Source organism: Alligator sinensis, unplaced genomic scaffold (assembly GCF_000455745.1).
Source record: "Alligator sinensis unplaced genomic scaffold, ASM45574v1 scaffold437_1, whole genome shotgun sequence".
NCBI classification, from domain to species: Eukaryota; Metazoa; Chordata; order Crocodylia; family Alligatoridae; genus Alligator; species Alligator sinensis.
In genome coordinates this window covers 2,019,477-2,035,966 of record NW_005842176.1, presented here as the reverse complement: position 1 = coordinate 2,035,966, position 16,490 = coordinate 2,019,477, and the positions used below count along the sequence as shown (strand labels likewise).

The window sequence follows — 16,490 nt, the reverse complement described above, 5'->3', positions numbered from 1 at the left end:
AGAAGAAGATCATGATCATGGTTTGTTGTATCATCCTTGCCATCATTCTGGCATCCACCATTGGAGGCATCTTTGCTTGAGCGTCCGCTCTCTGCCCCCTACCTGCCACAGGTGAGCCCTAGCGCCATTGTGAAGCAAGACTATCTTCCTGCCTGTGCTAGGAATATGCTTTGGTCAGTGCTTACATTGTTACACATCCTTTGCTGTGGCTATGCCCCCACTTTGGGTGGGGTTGGAGTGGTTTTTAATCTGCAGTTTCTAGCTGCTTCAAGAGTGCTGTCTCTGTACTCAGCAATGGTTAGGCATCATCTGGAGTACAGCAGTAGGTGCAGTTCTGGGCTCTGCATTTTTAACAAAGACACGGAAAAGTTAGAGAGGGTCCAGAGTTGGGTAACAAAGATGATAAAGGGTTTGGAAAGCAAGTAATACGAGAAGAGGCTGACACAACAAGGAATGTTCAGCTTGCAGAAAAGGGTTTAAGAGGAGACATGAAAGCAGTCTTCAAGTACTTGAAGGGCTGCCATAGAGAGCGCACCTTTTTTCTCCTGCTGCTGAGAGGAGGATGAGGGCCAATGACTTAAAGTTGCAGCAAAATAGGTTTAGATTGGCTATCTGGAAAAAACTTCTTCACTGTTAGAACAGTGAAGCAGTGCAATAGACTGCCTAGGGAAATTGTGGACTAGTCTCCATTGCTGGAAGTGTTCAAGAAGAAGCTGGAAAGCCACTGGCTGGGGATGATCTAAGCCAGGGGTTGGTGACCCCCAGCACATGTGCTAGAGCATGGCATATGAAGTCATTTTGCTTGGCACACCACAGCCAGCCCTGGCTCTGGGCAGGACCTGCAGCCAGCCACTAAGCCCAGCCAGCTACCCTGCCAGCCCCAGTACCCACTCCCACTGCACTGAGCTGGGCTGCTGCTGTCAGGTAGCATACACCTCTGCCATGGTCCTTGTCCCCATCATAATCCGGGGGGTTCCAGTGGGGTCTGGGCTGCATGTGTGGCAGCCTGAGCAAGGAAGGGGCCACCTCCTCCCCCCCTCCCATGCCCTGTACCCCAGCTCCTTTCCCACTATGCCCCTCGAGGTGTGTAAGCAGTCACTGCCAGCAACAAGCAGGGCTGGGGCTCCAGACCCCAGTGCAGCTGCTTGTAGGCTTACAGCTACCTACTGCAAGCAGCCCAGGCTCTGTGGTGGGTAGCAGGGGCCTTCCCAGATCTTAAGCTGCTTGTAACTACAAGGTCAGTTCATTGCTGGCAGCAGCTGCATGCATACCTCGGGTGGAGAAAGGGCAGGGGCTGTGCTGCCATAAGGATCAGGCCCCTTATGACTCTCGCCATCCACCCTGGCATGCCAACACAAGTCAAGATTGAGGTGTTTTTAATGCTCTGACCCAAAGACGTTGCTGACTCCTGCTGCAGGCATAGCTGTGCTTATGTTCTACTATGGATATTTTCCAAGCTTCTGGGCTGTTGGTTGCCCCCACACTTCCTTTCTACTATGTGTTATACATTTTTAAACCTCCCTCAGAGACACTGGGTGGTGGCTACAGCCAAGACTAGAGACCTTAACTAAGGTGTTCTAATGTTCCTTCTGGGACCAAACCCAGTTTCCTGGCTAGATAGTCTTGCCCCTCCACTCAGGGTCAGATCAGTCACCATATTTGAGGTCAGGAAGGAAGCTTTACCCCATGGTCAGATTGGTATAGACTGGGGAGGGGGAGGCTGACTTCCTCTGTAGCAGGGAGGGCATGGCCTCTACCTAGGATCTTGAGAGTGTATATTGACAATTTTTCACAGAAGCAGGATGTTGGCTGCTACAGTTCTGCTGCTTTACATGTGGCAGATGAGGGTGTTAGGTCTACGTTCTGTCAGGGCTGACAATACTCTTATGTCAAGTTTAGGTTATGGATGCATGGGATGGTTTGGATAGGGATGATCCTGCCTCAGACAGAGGGTTGAATTAGATGACCTCTGGAGGTCACTTCCAACCCCACTTCTCTATGGTTTTATGATCCAATGTCAGGAGTAGTTCTGAAATGCCACAACTGATCAGGAGCTGCTGTGGGATGCTGAGCTAGATCACGCAGCAGGGGTGGGAGCCATACCATGAAGGGAATGGACAGGAGATGCATTGTAGGAACAGCTCTGCTCACCCCATAGAGTGTTAAGGGACAGTGACATCGAGAATGAAGGACAATAGCTTAGTGACAATGCAAGGGACAGCCTGGTGTGTAGGACTTCAGGAACCCATGACTTCATCTGTTTTCCTTTCTCCTTTTGGTGTCTTTTGCTTTTTCTGATTTCTTCCAGATGGACTTGCAGCTGGCCTTTTACCATTCTTCCATTCTCCCTCCCCTGAAGTTACCACACCAGCACTCTTCTGGATTTCCTACCAGCTCCTCCACCTCCTATCTGTGGAGAAGCTATGGCCACAATCTCTAGCTCTTGCCTGCCAAATATTCCCTTTTCAGAGCAGCTCTTGCTAGACTGCCAGAGGTGGATGGAGGCATAACAAAACGCAGCAGAGGAATTCCATTTGAAGGCATGCGTATACTCAAAGAATCTTGCCTGGCACAGTATCTCATAGCCTGTACCATTGTCTACAAAGCTCAGGAAAATTGTTGTTCTTTTTGGTGTCCATGACAGTAGGGGCAAAATGTTGTGTATTGTAGTTGTGCCAGCCTCTCAAATGTACAATATAACCATGGCACAATGCACTGAACTTATAGATCACTCCCTAATGAACTACATTCTCTCTCTCTCTCTCAAGATCTTTGTTTTTGCAGTTTTAGTTCCTTCCCAATCTATTCATGTTAGCGTTGGTAGAAATGTTTGCTTAGCCTTAACTTCTAATGCTTGGAGCACACCACATCCCCTCTCTACCATGCAGCTATGATCCTGTAGGCTCAAAAAGAGGCCAATTCTCCTGTTAACTGGGAAGAAGTGTTTGCCAGACCTGCCAGGCCCAGAAAATTCCTCTTATAAAATCAGAGCATATCAACCTCAAGCCTATTTATGCTTCTCTTCTCATCTGCAGCAAGAAATAAACAATCTGAAAGTCCAGCTGATTCTGTTACTTTGGATCATCTTCCCCCTTCTGCCTGAACAGGGGAAGCTCCAAGGTTGTCCTTCCCTATTCTCCTACCTATGCCCCTAGCATTTCTTGGACATGAGCCAATTGCTAGGCAGAGGCTCTTCAGAGGGTAGGCAGCCTCCATGACGTACAAGGACCCCACCTCAGTTACGGAGAGGTAACATAAGATATGGTCTCACATGGGATGGATCCTTTGCCTCACTTGGTACTGAAGGAGAGCCCCCTTCCTCCTGCCCAGAATTTCTATTAAATAATGTACCTGTGTAGTTATTGTGCAAAAGGCACAGTCATCTACACAGGAATCTTCTTTCTGAATAAAGAGTTCAATTAAGTGACCATTATTTTGGTGCATTTAATGTGGGCCAGGGTGTCAGGGGGAAGGGGAACTGTTTTTGGGTGGGGATTGAGTAGTGGGATCTTCAACCTGCATCTCCTTGTTCAGAAAGATCTACCATGTAGCAATTCAGACCCTAATGCCTCATCCCATGCAGGGTCCCTAACCCTCCAAATCAAACAGGACACTGAAGCATAGGGGAAGTCTTTGCCTCTGTAGGAAAGATTTTTTTAATCCAAAATAATCATCAGCTACTGCAGCCCCCATCATGCCCCCAGCTCTACCACGTACAACTCCTCCACCTTCGGAGCAAGGATAGGTTACTACAGTGTTGCTCGGAAGACCCAACACCCCACATGGGTATAACCATGTTTGGTTTCACAGATAAAAGAGGACTGGGACCTCTTTTGGTTGCTTGGGGAAAACTATGCATGTGAGGGAGGGCTCCAAAACTTCACCCAAGGTTGGTCATTAAATCCTGTCTTTCAGATAGAATTTGCCCCAGTACTGCCCCTTAAATTTCAGATCATATGGGCTCAGATACTTGCGGATTCCCATCATGTTGGCAGTAGCAATGCGCTCAAAAGTCCATGGGTTTTGGTTGTTGCGTGCTCTCTCCTCTTCCATCTGGTGCTTCTCTTTCAGGGACTGGCAGGAGACTGCCTCAGCTGGGAAGGGTAACTTACGGGCTACTTGTATAAGGAAGTGTTTCACCTCCTCAAATTCACAGTGCCCGCCCACTTCCAAAATGAGACGGCCAGTCTTCACTGCTGTCACATAAAGATTCACGTTACCTTTGCCACCTCCCATGCGATGTCCTTGGCTTTTGCGGGTGATGGGTTTGTAAGGGGCTGGGACACGCCACAGAGCAAACATGGTCTTGGGATCCAGAAAACGGTTGACTGTCAGGCGCATCATTTCAAAGTGACCCCAATGGAGGTAACCACCACCCAATGCCTGCGCAGGAGAAAGTGACCACACATCAGGGACTGGAACTCAAGTTCAGACCAAAAGTTCCTGAAAGCATCTGGGTTTGCCCCTTCCTCCCCCAAACTTTGCTTAACCTATGTCTTTATCCCAGGTGGAGTAAGTTCTAAGGGTAGCAACTAGCCTGAGCAACATGAACAAACCCTGCTCTCTCATTACCTTGCCATGGCATACAATATACAAGGGAAAAGACAAAACAGCGACCATAGAAATTCCTAGGTCTTCACTTACGGAAGAAGAAATTTTCTGTTTCCTGAGCAGAACCCTTCTAAGCATCTGCCTTTGCACCATTTGCCACTACTTCTGAGCTTGGCTCCAATTACAAGCATTAGATATATGAACCGGGGTACAGAAGGGCTGGAAGTTAGGTACAGCAAGCTGTAGGATTGCTGCTGATGGGCTTCCTGTATTTGCAGTCTAAAGTGTTTGGGTGAGTTTTAAACATTCTGCACGGAGAGGTCAGCTTAGAGCAGGCTCAACTTTAGGTGCCCTTTCAGAAGCAAGTTGGACCTCATTTGGCAAGCAAGTTAAGGCATCTCTAAGATAGACGACTGGTGGTTTCAACTAGAGGTTGGACTCAAACATCAGTGCAGACATGCCCTGAAGGCTCCCATTAGTTTAGCCCTTTGTCCTGGCCAAAAAAGGTCTGATTTGGGGATCCTATTCTTTTTACCCCACCTCACTGTTTGCTTCAGGTGGAGAAGTGAATCTAAAGATAGCTGGATTCATATCCTCCCTCCTGTCATGCTCACCAGAATGCCATACTGCCCCTGGATGAACTCAGTGGCCTCTGTGGATGGGCCACGGATATCCCGTAAGTTCCTGAATTCCCGTACCACTTTAGGTAAGGCTGGCACCTTGTCGACAAGCTTCAGCTTAGGTCTCTCAGGAATGGTGATGTCTGGTGGGAAGAACAAACACAGAAGGGTAACAGTAAGTCTTGTTAAAAAAAAAATTGTCTCTGCAATGAAACAGATGGTCTAATGGATCCAAATCTATGCACACTGGCTGCAACTGTGAAGCCTCTGCCAAGCAGAAATACAAGCTAGTTATGCCTGCTGGTTCCTGCTATTCTTAATAATGTGAATTTCCACTCTGGCTCTAGTGCTTCCTTTTTAGGAAAGCTTATCAAGAAAAAAAATGAGCTTCCATGTAGCCATTACAGGAGAATGCAGCAACATCCCACCACCATACTGCTGCAGATGTAAAAACAAATGCTATGAAAAGATGATGGTCTATCTTCTTGGATCAAACCAGGGGGTGATTATAGGCTTCAAATCAAAAGCCTACATGTGCATGGTCCCACAAAGGCTCCATTCATCTTGCCTATATTACCTAATGTCTTTATGACATTATGTGCTAGGACAGGAGTTGGCAACATTTTTGGGCAGAGTGCCAAAAACACTTGCAACTTCAGTCTGTAAGATGTTGCTGTGCTAGGAACAGATGGTGGGGGAGCCACGTTGTGGCAGTGTAGCCCCAGCCTCTTTCCCACCATCCACCCAGACACTTGCGTGCCAAACAAAAGGTCTTTGAGTGCCACACTCTGGCACACCCGTGCCGGGTTTGCCTACACATGCTAAACAAACCAGCGCAACAATGCAGATGTGCACGCTATGCACCTAGCCCACTCTTCCATCACACAATCTGTACAACCTCCCCTCCTACCTCAACACAGGTTGCTATCACGACTGGGATGAAGAATAGTTGACAAAAACAAAATCCAGGCAAGATTTGGGATTGATTTTTGACTTCTGGAAACCAAGCAAGTACCAGAGGGACATGGATGATCAATTCAAATGTTCTAGGTCCTGTCTAACTGAATGCTAACAGGAGAGTGGGTCTAGCTTTAGGAGCTGCGCCCCTTCCACCCCTCACACACTCATGGGCCCAGACCCCAAGGGCAAAGGCAGGGAAGAACTAGCAGAAGATGGCACGTAATCCCCCTCCCCCAGGCATCTGAGAAGGGCATCCTGCTTCTATAGGCAGCGTCTTCCATTGCAAATGGAGATGGGCAATTAGGGACATTTTACAAAACTATGAAACTAATACATACATGGCTCTTCTACAGTGAGGGTCAGGATATGCTCTAAAGATCCCCTCTCTGTCTGCTGTGTGTGCGCATGGGTGGGAGTCAGTCACCTGCCTTGTGGACGGCAGGCTGCTCTCCCCCATGACAGGGAGAGGGGGGAAGGTGGCCTTTAAACAAGTGACCCAGACATCTTGAGTCACTGCTCTGGCACCCTCTGCTCCTCCTGTACCTGCCCTATGGAAAAGGGGGGGAAAAAACCCCATGCTCATGGGTGCTCCGTGCATCCCCCATCATGCACCCCCCCGCCTTTCCAAGGCAGGTGCTACTCCTGGCCCCAGGCAGCATGATGCCCTCCCCATGTCAGTGCCCACCCCCTTCCTCACCACTCACTCACTGCTGTAGTCTGGAGGGAGCTTGTACCTCTTCAGCCCGGCACAAGGGGGCTCTGCACCCCTGGGACCTGCAAGATGAAAGGAATGAGAGCTGGAGTGGGGAGGGCTCCTGCCCTGCCAGATGTCCACCTGCCCCCTCCCTGCTGCCATGTCCTGTCCTTCAGGTCTGGGGCCAGGCACTGCCCACCTGGGGACAGGGTTGCAGGGGTACACAAGGGAAACACCTCCTGGCAGGGTGGGGGGCAGGCCCAGCCACAGGGCAATCACCCCACCCCCATTCCTGACTGCCCGGGTGAGTGAGCGTGCTCGCATGCGAGTGCACAGGTGTGCCCACACACGTGTGTCCAGGTGCAAACATGCACGTGCCCCTGCAGACGGGAGAATGGGGTGGGCAGGCAGCTCTACCCAGAGAGAGCCCAGGAGTCCCGTCCCGCCCCGCCCCCTCCTAGCGAGACAGGGCAGCGCGGCCCCACCAGGGACACCAGCACCCTAGGGTGTGTGTGTGGGGGGTCCCCACAAAGGGGGCGCTGGCCCTTTAAGCACCCCCCCCCGACCTGTGGAGGCCGCCGACAGCAGCGGGCGCGTGAGCCGCCGCCACATGGTGTCACGCGGGAGGGGGGCGCGCTCAGAGCTGCGCTCGCGTCGGAACCCCCCACCACGAGCCGTCCGGCACCGCAGAAAGGCGGACGAGCAGCAGGAAACGGCCACAGGGCGCAGCTATCTTGGGGCCACTTTTTAACCCGTCCGGGAAGAAGCACTTCCGGTAAGACAAGAGCCTCTAGGAGGCGGGGGAAACAAAAGCTGTGACCTTGCGGTTCCGGTGGGGGAAGTGGTTTGTCTTGTAGGGGTTGGTAGTCCCCTGTTGGTCGCAGGTGGGGGGAGCATCTGTGGGGTCTTGCTGCGTATGGGCATGTGCCGCCACAATCTGCCTGCTGCCCCCAAGGGGTCCCCTCTGCTCCGCCCCAGCAGCCCTGGTACAAGCCAGACCTTCTCAGTCCCCACTGTTGCAGCAGCATCCCTGGGTGCTGCCCGACCCTGCAGTCCAGGGGCTCCCAAGGTGCAGCCTGCGGGCCCTGTGCAGCCCACGAGTCCCTCGGATGCGGCCCCCAATCCAGGGCTGCTCTTGGGAAATGGCCCTGCAGGGGAAAAGCTGTGGGACCCCCTGTTGTAGCCGATGGGCCCTCACCCACTTGCGCTTTCTTTCCTACAGGGCTGACACCGCCTGTGCCAGAATCACTGTGCTGAAGGGTCCCAAAATTTGGGGCTATCCCCAAAGAACCCTGTAACAGACTTTTGTCCCAAATTTGGTCCTGGATAGGCTGACCCTGCATGGGCCTGCAGATCTGGGTAGCATCCGGCTGCTTTGATGCATGTGGCACAATGCTGTGCCTCCTGAATCAGTTGCCTCCTGAACTGAACACTGTAGCTGTAGTCATGCTGTACTATACTACACCCCAGGTACTTGACTCTGCCTCCCAGCAGTTAGTTAACCTGGCCCCAGCAGCTTGCTGTGGCAATTGTGTTAACTGCAATGAAACTTATACACTGCTATGACAGCAGTTTTGCTGCTGCTAAGGGGGTCCTGGCTAGGGGGCCTTGCCTCTCCACTCAGAGTCAGACCAAGCACCATATTTGGGGTCAGGAGGAAATTTTACCATATAGTCAGGTTGTTACAAGCTGTGGGTTTGGGTTTTTTTTGCCTTCCTCTATAGCAGGGGCCCATGGCTCTCTGCCTGGGATCTTTTGAGCATAATATATTGACAACATTTTATAGAAGCAGGACACTAGGTACTGTGGGTCCCCTGCTTTACCTGTGGCAGGTGAGGGTGTTAGGTCTGTGTTGTGTCTGGGTTGACAGTAGTCTGATACAGAGTTAGGATTATGGTTTGGAGAGGAGTGATCCTGCCTCAGACAGGGAGTTGGACTAGACCTCTGGAGGTCCCTTCGAGCCCTACTTCTCCATGACTCAAAGACTAAGAGCATTTGTACACATGCTTGCGCCGCAGCGTATGCATTTGTATAAATGGCAAAATGTGCATCAGTGCTGAAAAAATGGCAGTGGCACGCTTTTGAACTAAAACACATTGAAGGTGTTTTAGTTCAAAAGTGCACCGCCACCATTTTCTTAGTGCTGACCTGCATTTTGCTGTTTATACAAATGCATGCAACACAGCGCCGAGTGCATCAGCTCGTGTGCGGAGCAGACTTAATCAAGTCTGCTCCAGTGCGTTGGATCTCCAGTGCATCGGAGCAGACAATGTGTATGTATAAATGCCGTATGCTTCCAGTTGCAGAGATCTGTGGACTGTGTCCTGAATCTTGCTCCCCAAAAGTTTGTTGATTCTACTTTGTTGCAATACGGGGTTCCGTAGGCAATACCTCCTGCTCAAGACATTCGAAACTTCATCCTCAAGGCCCCATTGAAATGTATGGTTATCGTGAGGTCTTTAGAAGACTGATACCTTGGAGGTTCATTGCATTTGCTTGCTGGATTCTGAGCCTTCAGGCCCTCAGATCATATTCCCCAGCTTTTCTCTGAAAGAGCGGTCAGCTGTTTGCTTGACAAAACAACTACTCCTGGATTAGCAGCCTTCACCACCCACCGTCTGATAACACATGGTTGGGTCACACCAGAGTCCACCCATTGTCCATTGGACAGGGCTGGACCACTGTTGGGGCTAATGTGGAACTGCACAAGGGGGATGTCAGGATTCCTGGATTCTCCACCTACTCCAGGAAGGTTGTGGGTCTAATGGCTGGTGCAGAAGAAGATGGGAACCAGGACTTCTGGGCTTTGTCTTTAGCTCTGGGCATAGTGAGGCTATCTGGGCTAGGAAACACAGAATATAAGGTTTGTGATATCACACAAGTATTATTTTATAATCACAAGAGCTGGCAATGCCATGCAGGGTGTGGAAGAAGTTGAGAACCACTGCTTTTAAAAGTGGGTGTCCTTAGTGATGCTATTCTATTGTTCCCTCAAAAGGACTGTCTCATCTTGAGGCCGCATTGGTATCCAGGTGTTAACTTTCAGGTAAAGTCCCTACCTGGGACTCCTCTAAATAGCGTGATCAGGCTTGGCCAGGACAGCCCTGGATTTCATAGGCCTTCCTGGTGTCCTGGCCAGTTTGTGAAAATTGAAACAAAAGTCCCAGAGTGAGCCACCTAACACGATCCCTTTTTTCTCTACTAACTCTACTGCACATGAGCATGTGGCAGCAGAGCCAGCCTTAGGGAAAATGGTGCCCTGGGCAAACTTGTATTTTGGCACCCCCTCCCCCCACGTCAGCAATGTTGTTGCTGGCAGAAGCAGGGGGGTAGGGCACAGTCCAGCAGGGAGGTGAAGCAGTATGGTGTGCCAGGCAGGTGTGTGGGGAGGCACCACTGCTGCTGGGCGGGAGCAAGATGCACAGACTAGAGCAGTCACCACCCTGCCTGCATATGCCTGGCCCAACTCCTCCTGAGCAGCAGCTGGAGGGGTGAGGGCAGACTGCACCGGGGACCACTCCTGCCTGGGGTGGGAATTGGTCGTGGGGTGGGAGGAGCGTGCTGCTCCGTGTGTGTGTGTGAGTGCAGGGTGCTCGTGTGTGTGTGTGAGAGTGCAGGCTGCTCGTGTGTGTGTGTGTGTGTGTGTGTGTGGTGCCCTGGGCAGTTGCCCACCTCTAAGGCCAACACTGCACACCTTCACTTGAAGCACAGTGTCTCGGATTTCCTTAAAAATAATATGGTCACCAGACCTCTAAAAATTCATTGATACTCCATTTTTATTTTTATTTTGCAATTTACACCCTAACCTGAAGGCCTTTTAGAAAGGGAAGAACTGAATTGATACCATAGCATGAGATGACCAGAATATCCTGATCTAAGAGAACTTTAGATATCAGGGAAATGTATTGATACCAGTGGAAAGAGGTTTCTTATACCTATGGTAGATGTCATGTAAGGGTAGGAATGCTGGGAAGCACTGCTGGGGTTGGCTGAAGGGCTTGTCCCTATGTGTGATTGGTAGGGAAGTGGGAGTGGGCAGCGGGGTGGGATGGGATGGATGGAATTTTGAATTGTTGTGTGGGGGGAGGAGTGCTATTGTTTCTTACCCATGGGTTGTTTGTCATTTATTGTAAGACGTTCTGAGCCTTTTTTGGATAAGGGCACAATATAAACCTAAATTTAGATAATAAGAACAGTTGTAGTTGTTGTTTGTTAACTGCAGTGGCCATGCTGTTCTAGGATCCCCTTTAGATGTATAAGAATTTACTGATACTCATCTGGTAGATAATAATCTATCCTGGAGCTTCTTTAGTTGGAAGAAACTTTATCAGTATCTTAGCTTGGGCTGATTCAGAAGCCCCTATGTAAGAAAGGCCTGCCAGGTTCTAATAGGGAATAATTCAATCACAGCTTAGGGACTCTTTAGAAATGGAGAACTTTATTGACACCCTGCCATTGCAGATACTATTGGAATAAACACTCTGTGATCAGGATACCCCAAAAACTCTTTTTCTGTTCTCGAGCTTCCTGCATTCACAACTCTACATGGTTCAGTGTGTTTCAAACACATCTGCAACCTGTCCTGCTACTTCTCTTCAACCTGGAGGGATCTGTCCTACTTGTGCTGATAGAGGATGACAGGAGGCAGGTCCCACTCCAGCTACTCCTCTTGTACTCCATATGTGCTGAAAACAGCCTTGATGCTTTCATTGCCCGTTAGCTTGTAACTTTCAACGCCTGGAACAGATAGGGGAGTGGGGGGATAACGTGAATGGGGCTGCAAAGACTGAACTTCTCATAGCTTCTGCCTTCCTACAAAGCATCCTCAGGCATGCACATGCAGCTGATGGTGACAAGTGTACCAGAGCCATCACAACTCTGAGGACAAGTGAGATGAACAATGAAAACCATCTTGCCTGGCCCCAGTTCAGCACAGCCCCAACCTCCCCATTACACCACACCTTGATCCAGAGGCGTTTCACCACTGAAGAACTCCCAGTAGGTCTTGTCTCTGGAGCTGGCAGCAAGGCCATGGATGGAGATTACCATCAGGCCCCAGGAGGTCTCTTCCAATTTAAAACTGCAATAATGGTCATGGGAGTCAGAAAAAAACACGGCTGCATGTGAAGGAGAGCAGAGACAGGCAAGGGAAAACAGAGGGAAACAGGCTTTGGGAGAGAGATTGAGCATCCTAGCACCTTTTTAGCTGCCCTGGCTTCAGGTTAGCTGTTGCTTCTATCCTCCACATTGGGATTCATCCATGCTTGCCAGGACAGATCAACAGCCACACACACATTTCTTTCCAGGTAGTCTTGTTCTTCAGATATACAAACTTAGGTCTCAAAAGTAGTTTCTCTGTTAATGCTGGGTTAAGTTCCCAGCTGTTTCTCTCCATCCCTCCCTCTCTCTTGATAGCCAAAACATGGAACCACTCACTGCCCTGCCTCATGAGCCTGTCTCCCATGCCTTCATACAGAATACCTGACCCCTTTCTGGGCTGGGTCTGGAAGCAGTGGTGGATTTACGGTTAGTGGGGCCCTGTGCACAGCTTCATGTTCAGGCAGTGCTGTACCATTGGCCCCTGAGGCTCAGGGGCCAACGCCTACACTTGTACCCCCCTGCTCCCCCGGGATGATCCAAGCAGGGTGTGGGGCCCCACCTCTGCCCCATGGTACGTTTGTGGGGGAATTAGCGCAGCACACCAGCCATGGGGGAGAAGCGGTGGCCAGAATTTCTGGCCGAAACAGCTGAAGAGGCCCAAAACGTGGGAGGCGCCTCTGTTTCTCTGGCTGAGGGCCGAATCTCCCCCGGCGGCGGTGTCGGTGGCGGGGTCCCCTGTCATTGGGGTTTGTTTCACAGTAAATTTGCCACTGTCCAGAAGTTGTTCAAGGCTGGCTCTTGGCCCCATAGCCCTCGGAGCAGTAGAGCACCCTGGCCATACCTATGCTGCTTCTGACTATGCTAGGGCCACCACTCTGAGAATGTGCCTTGCCCATTTGCCTCTGCTTTGCATTGGCCAAATGCTAATAAAAGAAAGGAAATGTAGCTGCTGTTTGGTGAAGACCTGGCACCATGTTCAGGCCCAGCTATGCTTCTAAGTGTGTGCCCAGTGCCAGAGACATAACAGGGCAGCTGGGCACCAGGGCAGAGGCAATGCGCAAGGGCAGTGGCAACTTCCAGCTGTCAGTGCTGCTGATGCAATTGTATGACTGCAATAGCAGCTATTGTTTTTTTGCCCCACCCCAAAGTAAGTGCCTGGGGCTGCTGCCCTAGTCACCCCACCTTAGCGGTGCCACTGCCCAGTGCCACTCTCACCACTTTACATTTCTGAGATATAGTAAGAGGAGCAGAACTGAGTGGCTAGGTCATGTTTCTGTAATGCAGTTCCTAGCTTGGTCAGAGGTGGCACAGATGTGGTATCAGGAGAGCTACCCCGGCAGAGCAGTAAATGTGAGCCTGCATTTATGATGGTCCCGGATCTGCCTCTCACCTGAATACCATTGCATTTTTATCCCGAGCTGCTTTCAGGACATCGAGCAGCACAGAGCCTTTAGGCACTCGCACCAAGGTGGAGTTCCAGAAGGGTTGCCCTCTTAGCTTGTTGATGATAGTGTAGTTCACTGTAACTGAGCAAGGAGAGGGGGAAGGAAGAGACAGGTGAACCTAACACATGGATTGAAAGTGGGTTCAGGAGGCTTTTTTTGTGTCTGCTGCACTTGTGCTGTCCTGGCCCTTCCATGCTGGAAAAAGGATAATACTACAGGCTCCGTCAGAGCCCTGTTGCAGATGCCTCTTGCCTTGGCCTATTCCCATAAACAACAGTGGTAGTGTGTGAATGGATAAAGCTGTGCTCAGAGTAGGCAGGTTTTGCCCTGGCATTTTGGGGGCAAATCTCAAAAGAGGGTAAGAGTGACAATGACCTCCCAGTAGAGGAAGGGTGTGACCATACACCATTGGGATACAGGGAAAGGGACTTGCCTCAGTGAGTAATTACCCTTTTGATGTGCTGCTGAGCTGGTGGGGTGGTGCACTTTGGACTGGGTATAGCTGGCAACCAGAACCATTCCAAAGAGGTCGCTGCAACAATCAGCAATGGAATGTTTCAAAAGAGTGCCGCGGCAAGTGAGAAAGCGAGCACTAGGGCATTACGACAGGTAGTAATATGGCTCCAAGGCTAGAGGCAGTATGGAAATGGTAGTAGGGAGATGGGGTGAGAGGGAGACCACATGTCCACCAATATCTCCCCAGCCCAGCAAAGAGCGCAACATGCTCACTCTGGTTTCTGATGTGTTCCCTGGTGCAGTCCTTGGACTGTGCCAGAGCTGCCTAGCAGCTGCTTGGACTTGGATTCAGCTGTGTGGACTATATTTGCAGGCAAGAATAGCAGGAGGCAGGAGCCTGTTGGCTACCCAAGGACAGTACCTGCCATGCTGCTCATGGTGGATGTCACTGGAGGCATTCTAGTCGTCTCCTGCTGCTCACTGTCTGAGAGACAGTTTATTTTGGTCACATCCAAATAGGTTTTGCCCACAAAGAATGGGAGGATCTGGGAGGCAGCCATGGGGTTGCTAAAAGCCCCACTGGAGACCTGGGTCAGCACTTTGGTGAGGGTTTCTGTGCAGTTCCACACCATAGGGGAAAAGAACTCAGGGGTGACACTGAGCGCCTGGAAAGTAAAGAAGTGAGAGGCCTTGGCTAGAGGAATGGGGCATAGCAGGAGAACACAGAGCTCAGTGTTTCTGTACAGTCGCCCAACACTCAGCCCTACACCCTCTGCCCTTCTGTTCCTGGTAGCTATGGCAACCAATTTTGAAATACTCCCCTTTGAAGACGGTGGGAAGAGCTTACCTGCATGGCCAAGCCAACACTATAGATATTTCCGATGATGCCATGGCCTTGCTGCTGGGCGCGGAGAATATCCTTTGCAAGGTTTTCCAGCCCCTCCACAATTAGTAGCCGGTCCGGATTCTGCGGATGCTTGCTCATCTCATTGTACACACATCTCAGTGCCAGAGCTGCCATGGACTTGGTATCTGTAAACCCCATCCTGTCCTGTCATCACCATGACTAACATGGATGGCACGCGAGAATGAGGCTGGGAGCCACCCTGTGTTCTGGGGAGCATGGCTTCAAGCAGCAGGAACAGTGAGTGGGGAAGAGGGTATTGGGTGCTCAGGAGGCAAAATAGGGGCTAGTGAGGAGCAGATTCGACACCTAAGCTTATATGGAGTAGGAAGGGAGGGCTCAAGGAAGGAGGTGGGGGTTGGTTTGCTGAGCAGGGAGGCAGAGGGGAAAGAAGGGCTGATATGCAAAGCAGCAGCTTTTTTACCCATGGAAAGGTTGATATTCTGCACCGCTTCCCTAGCCAGGATTATAGCTGCCATCTCGTTACTCCTTTCTCCCTTCAGGCACAGAGCCAGGACGTCCAGGCCCAGCTGGTAGTATGTGGTCTTGGGGTAGCCGTTCTCCTCTGGAAAGCACCACAGCACATATCAGCACACACTGGACCACAGAGACTCTCTTGCCTTCTCCTCCCTGAAGGGCCAGGTGGGGGAGGCCCAGTGACCGGGTTTGACTGAGGGGAGGTTGCTTGGTCCTGCCTTTGCTGTGTGACATTTGGGCTGTCAGTATTATGTCAAGTACCTTTCACCACTGCCAGGCCCCGTGTGGAGACAGAGCAAGACATTTACTGACTTCTTGGTTGAGATTGGGGGCAGGGGTTGCACTGTGCTAACCTGAGCATCCTGAAAAATGTGGCAGCATCTGTTGTTCTCTATTGTCTGTTAACAAACAGACAAAGGCCAGAGCAGAATCAGGCTGGGTCTCCCCAGCTGAAGTGAAGCCTGCACACCAGTCCCTGATGATAACAATAACTATCCCTTTCCCTCTTAATCCATAGCTCTCAAAACAGGGGCACTGTAATCCTGGGCATTTGAGAAACAGAGGCACAGAGAAGGGAAGCAATTTGTGCTAGGTCACCTAGTCACTACAGCAGGGCCTTGAAGCCAGGCTCAGGTGTGCAAAGCCTGCTGTCAGGGGCCATAAGAGGCAGCCCAGTGTGAGTTAATTACCTAGTGGGTCACGCCTGCCTGGGGCTTTGACTGGTAGCCCTAACCTAGCTAATGTTTCCAGCTGGCCACTGTCTGGGCATCTTGATTGGCTGCTGGGAGAGCAGCTTCCCTATTTAGCTCAAGTTGTGGCGGCAGACTTGAAGGTTTGCCCTGGCAAACTGCTGTGAACCAGTACTCCTGGCTTCCTGACTCTGCTCCTGAACTCTGGCTTCCGGATTTTCTCTTGGGTTTGGTCATTTGGCCTCTGACTCCTGAACTTTGACTTAGCTTGCGATTCAGACCCTGCCCCTGGACTTGGTAACCTGTTATCTGCTTCCTAACCCTAGACTGGGCCTGTGTTTTGGACTATGCCTTGGTTTCTGACCCTGCTTTGGTGGCCTAACCACTAGACCAGACCATCCACAACCTGGTCTGTTACAATCACTTACCATAGCAGGCCACCTCCTCATGTGTTTTCTTCTCCAAGTCCTTGGTCAAGTTGATGGTCTTCCCCTGAATTTTGATGTCACTGGGGTTCACACAAGATGACATGAGAGCAAGGACATAAAGGGCCACACTGCCAGAGGTCATTTCTGCAAGAGACAAGAATGTCAG

General features: G+C 50.8%; 3 protein-coding genes across 7 annotated transcripts in view; 1 reads left to right on the top strand and 2 right to left on the bottom strand.

The window, feature by feature from the left end:
* The window catches only part of STX3 (syntaxin 3), a 32,282-nt gene extending 28,795 nt beyond the window's left edge, over positions 1-3,487 (top strand). Inside the window, exons 10-11 of one of the 5 annotated variants that reach the window (XM_025206930.1) lie at positions 3-111; positions 3,036-3,141. In XM_025206930.1, the coding sequence (XP_025062715.1) occupies positions 3-80 (78 nt within the window). In that variant the 3' untranslated portion in view covers positions 81-111; positions 3,036-3,141. Of the gene's footprint in view, positions 1-2; positions 112-2,308 lie in introns of all 5 variants that reach the window. The other 4 variants (XM_014521038.2, XM_025206929.1, XM_025206927.1 and 1 more) reach the window with 4 other exon arrangements.
* Positions 3,488-3,619: 132 nt separating this feature from the next.
* MRPL16 (mitochondrial ribosomal protein L16) lies at positions 3,620-7,608 on the bottom strand. The gene is made up of 4 exons (XM_006026044.3): positions 7,392-7,608; positions 6,840-6,905; positions 5,166-5,314; positions 3,620-4,383 (listed from the first exon to the last, which is right to left on the bottom strand). Exons 1-4 carry the CDS (start codon positions 7,435-7,437, stop codon positions 3,898-3,900), a joined length of 747 nt encoding a protein of 248 aa, XP_006026106.1. The 5' UTR covers positions 7,438-7,608; the 3' UTR covers positions 3,620-3,897.
* A 3,672-nt stretch (positions 7,609-11,280) lies between these two features.
* LOC102372730 (gastric intrinsic factor) overlaps positions 11,281-16,490 on the bottom strand; it is a 7,828-nt gene continuing 2,618 nt past the window's right edge. Inside the window, exons 3-9 of the mRNA XM_025206944.1 lie at positions 16,325-16,468; positions 14,961-15,295; positions 14,674-14,877; positions 14,248-14,491; positions 13,314-13,451; positions 11,787-12,023; positions 11,281-11,562 (exon numbers count right to left, since the gene is read on the bottom strand). Coding sequence (XP_025062729.1) covers positions 11,486-11,562; positions 11,787-12,023; positions 13,314-13,451; positions 14,248-14,491; positions 14,674-14,877; positions 14,961-15,295; positions 16,325-16,468 — 1,379 coding nt within the window. The 3' untranslated portion in view covers positions 11,281-11,485. The remainder of the gene's footprint in view (positions 11,563-11,786; positions 12,024-13,313; positions 13,452-14,247; positions 14,492-14,673; positions 14,878-14,960; positions 15,296-16,324; positions 16,469-16,490) is intronic.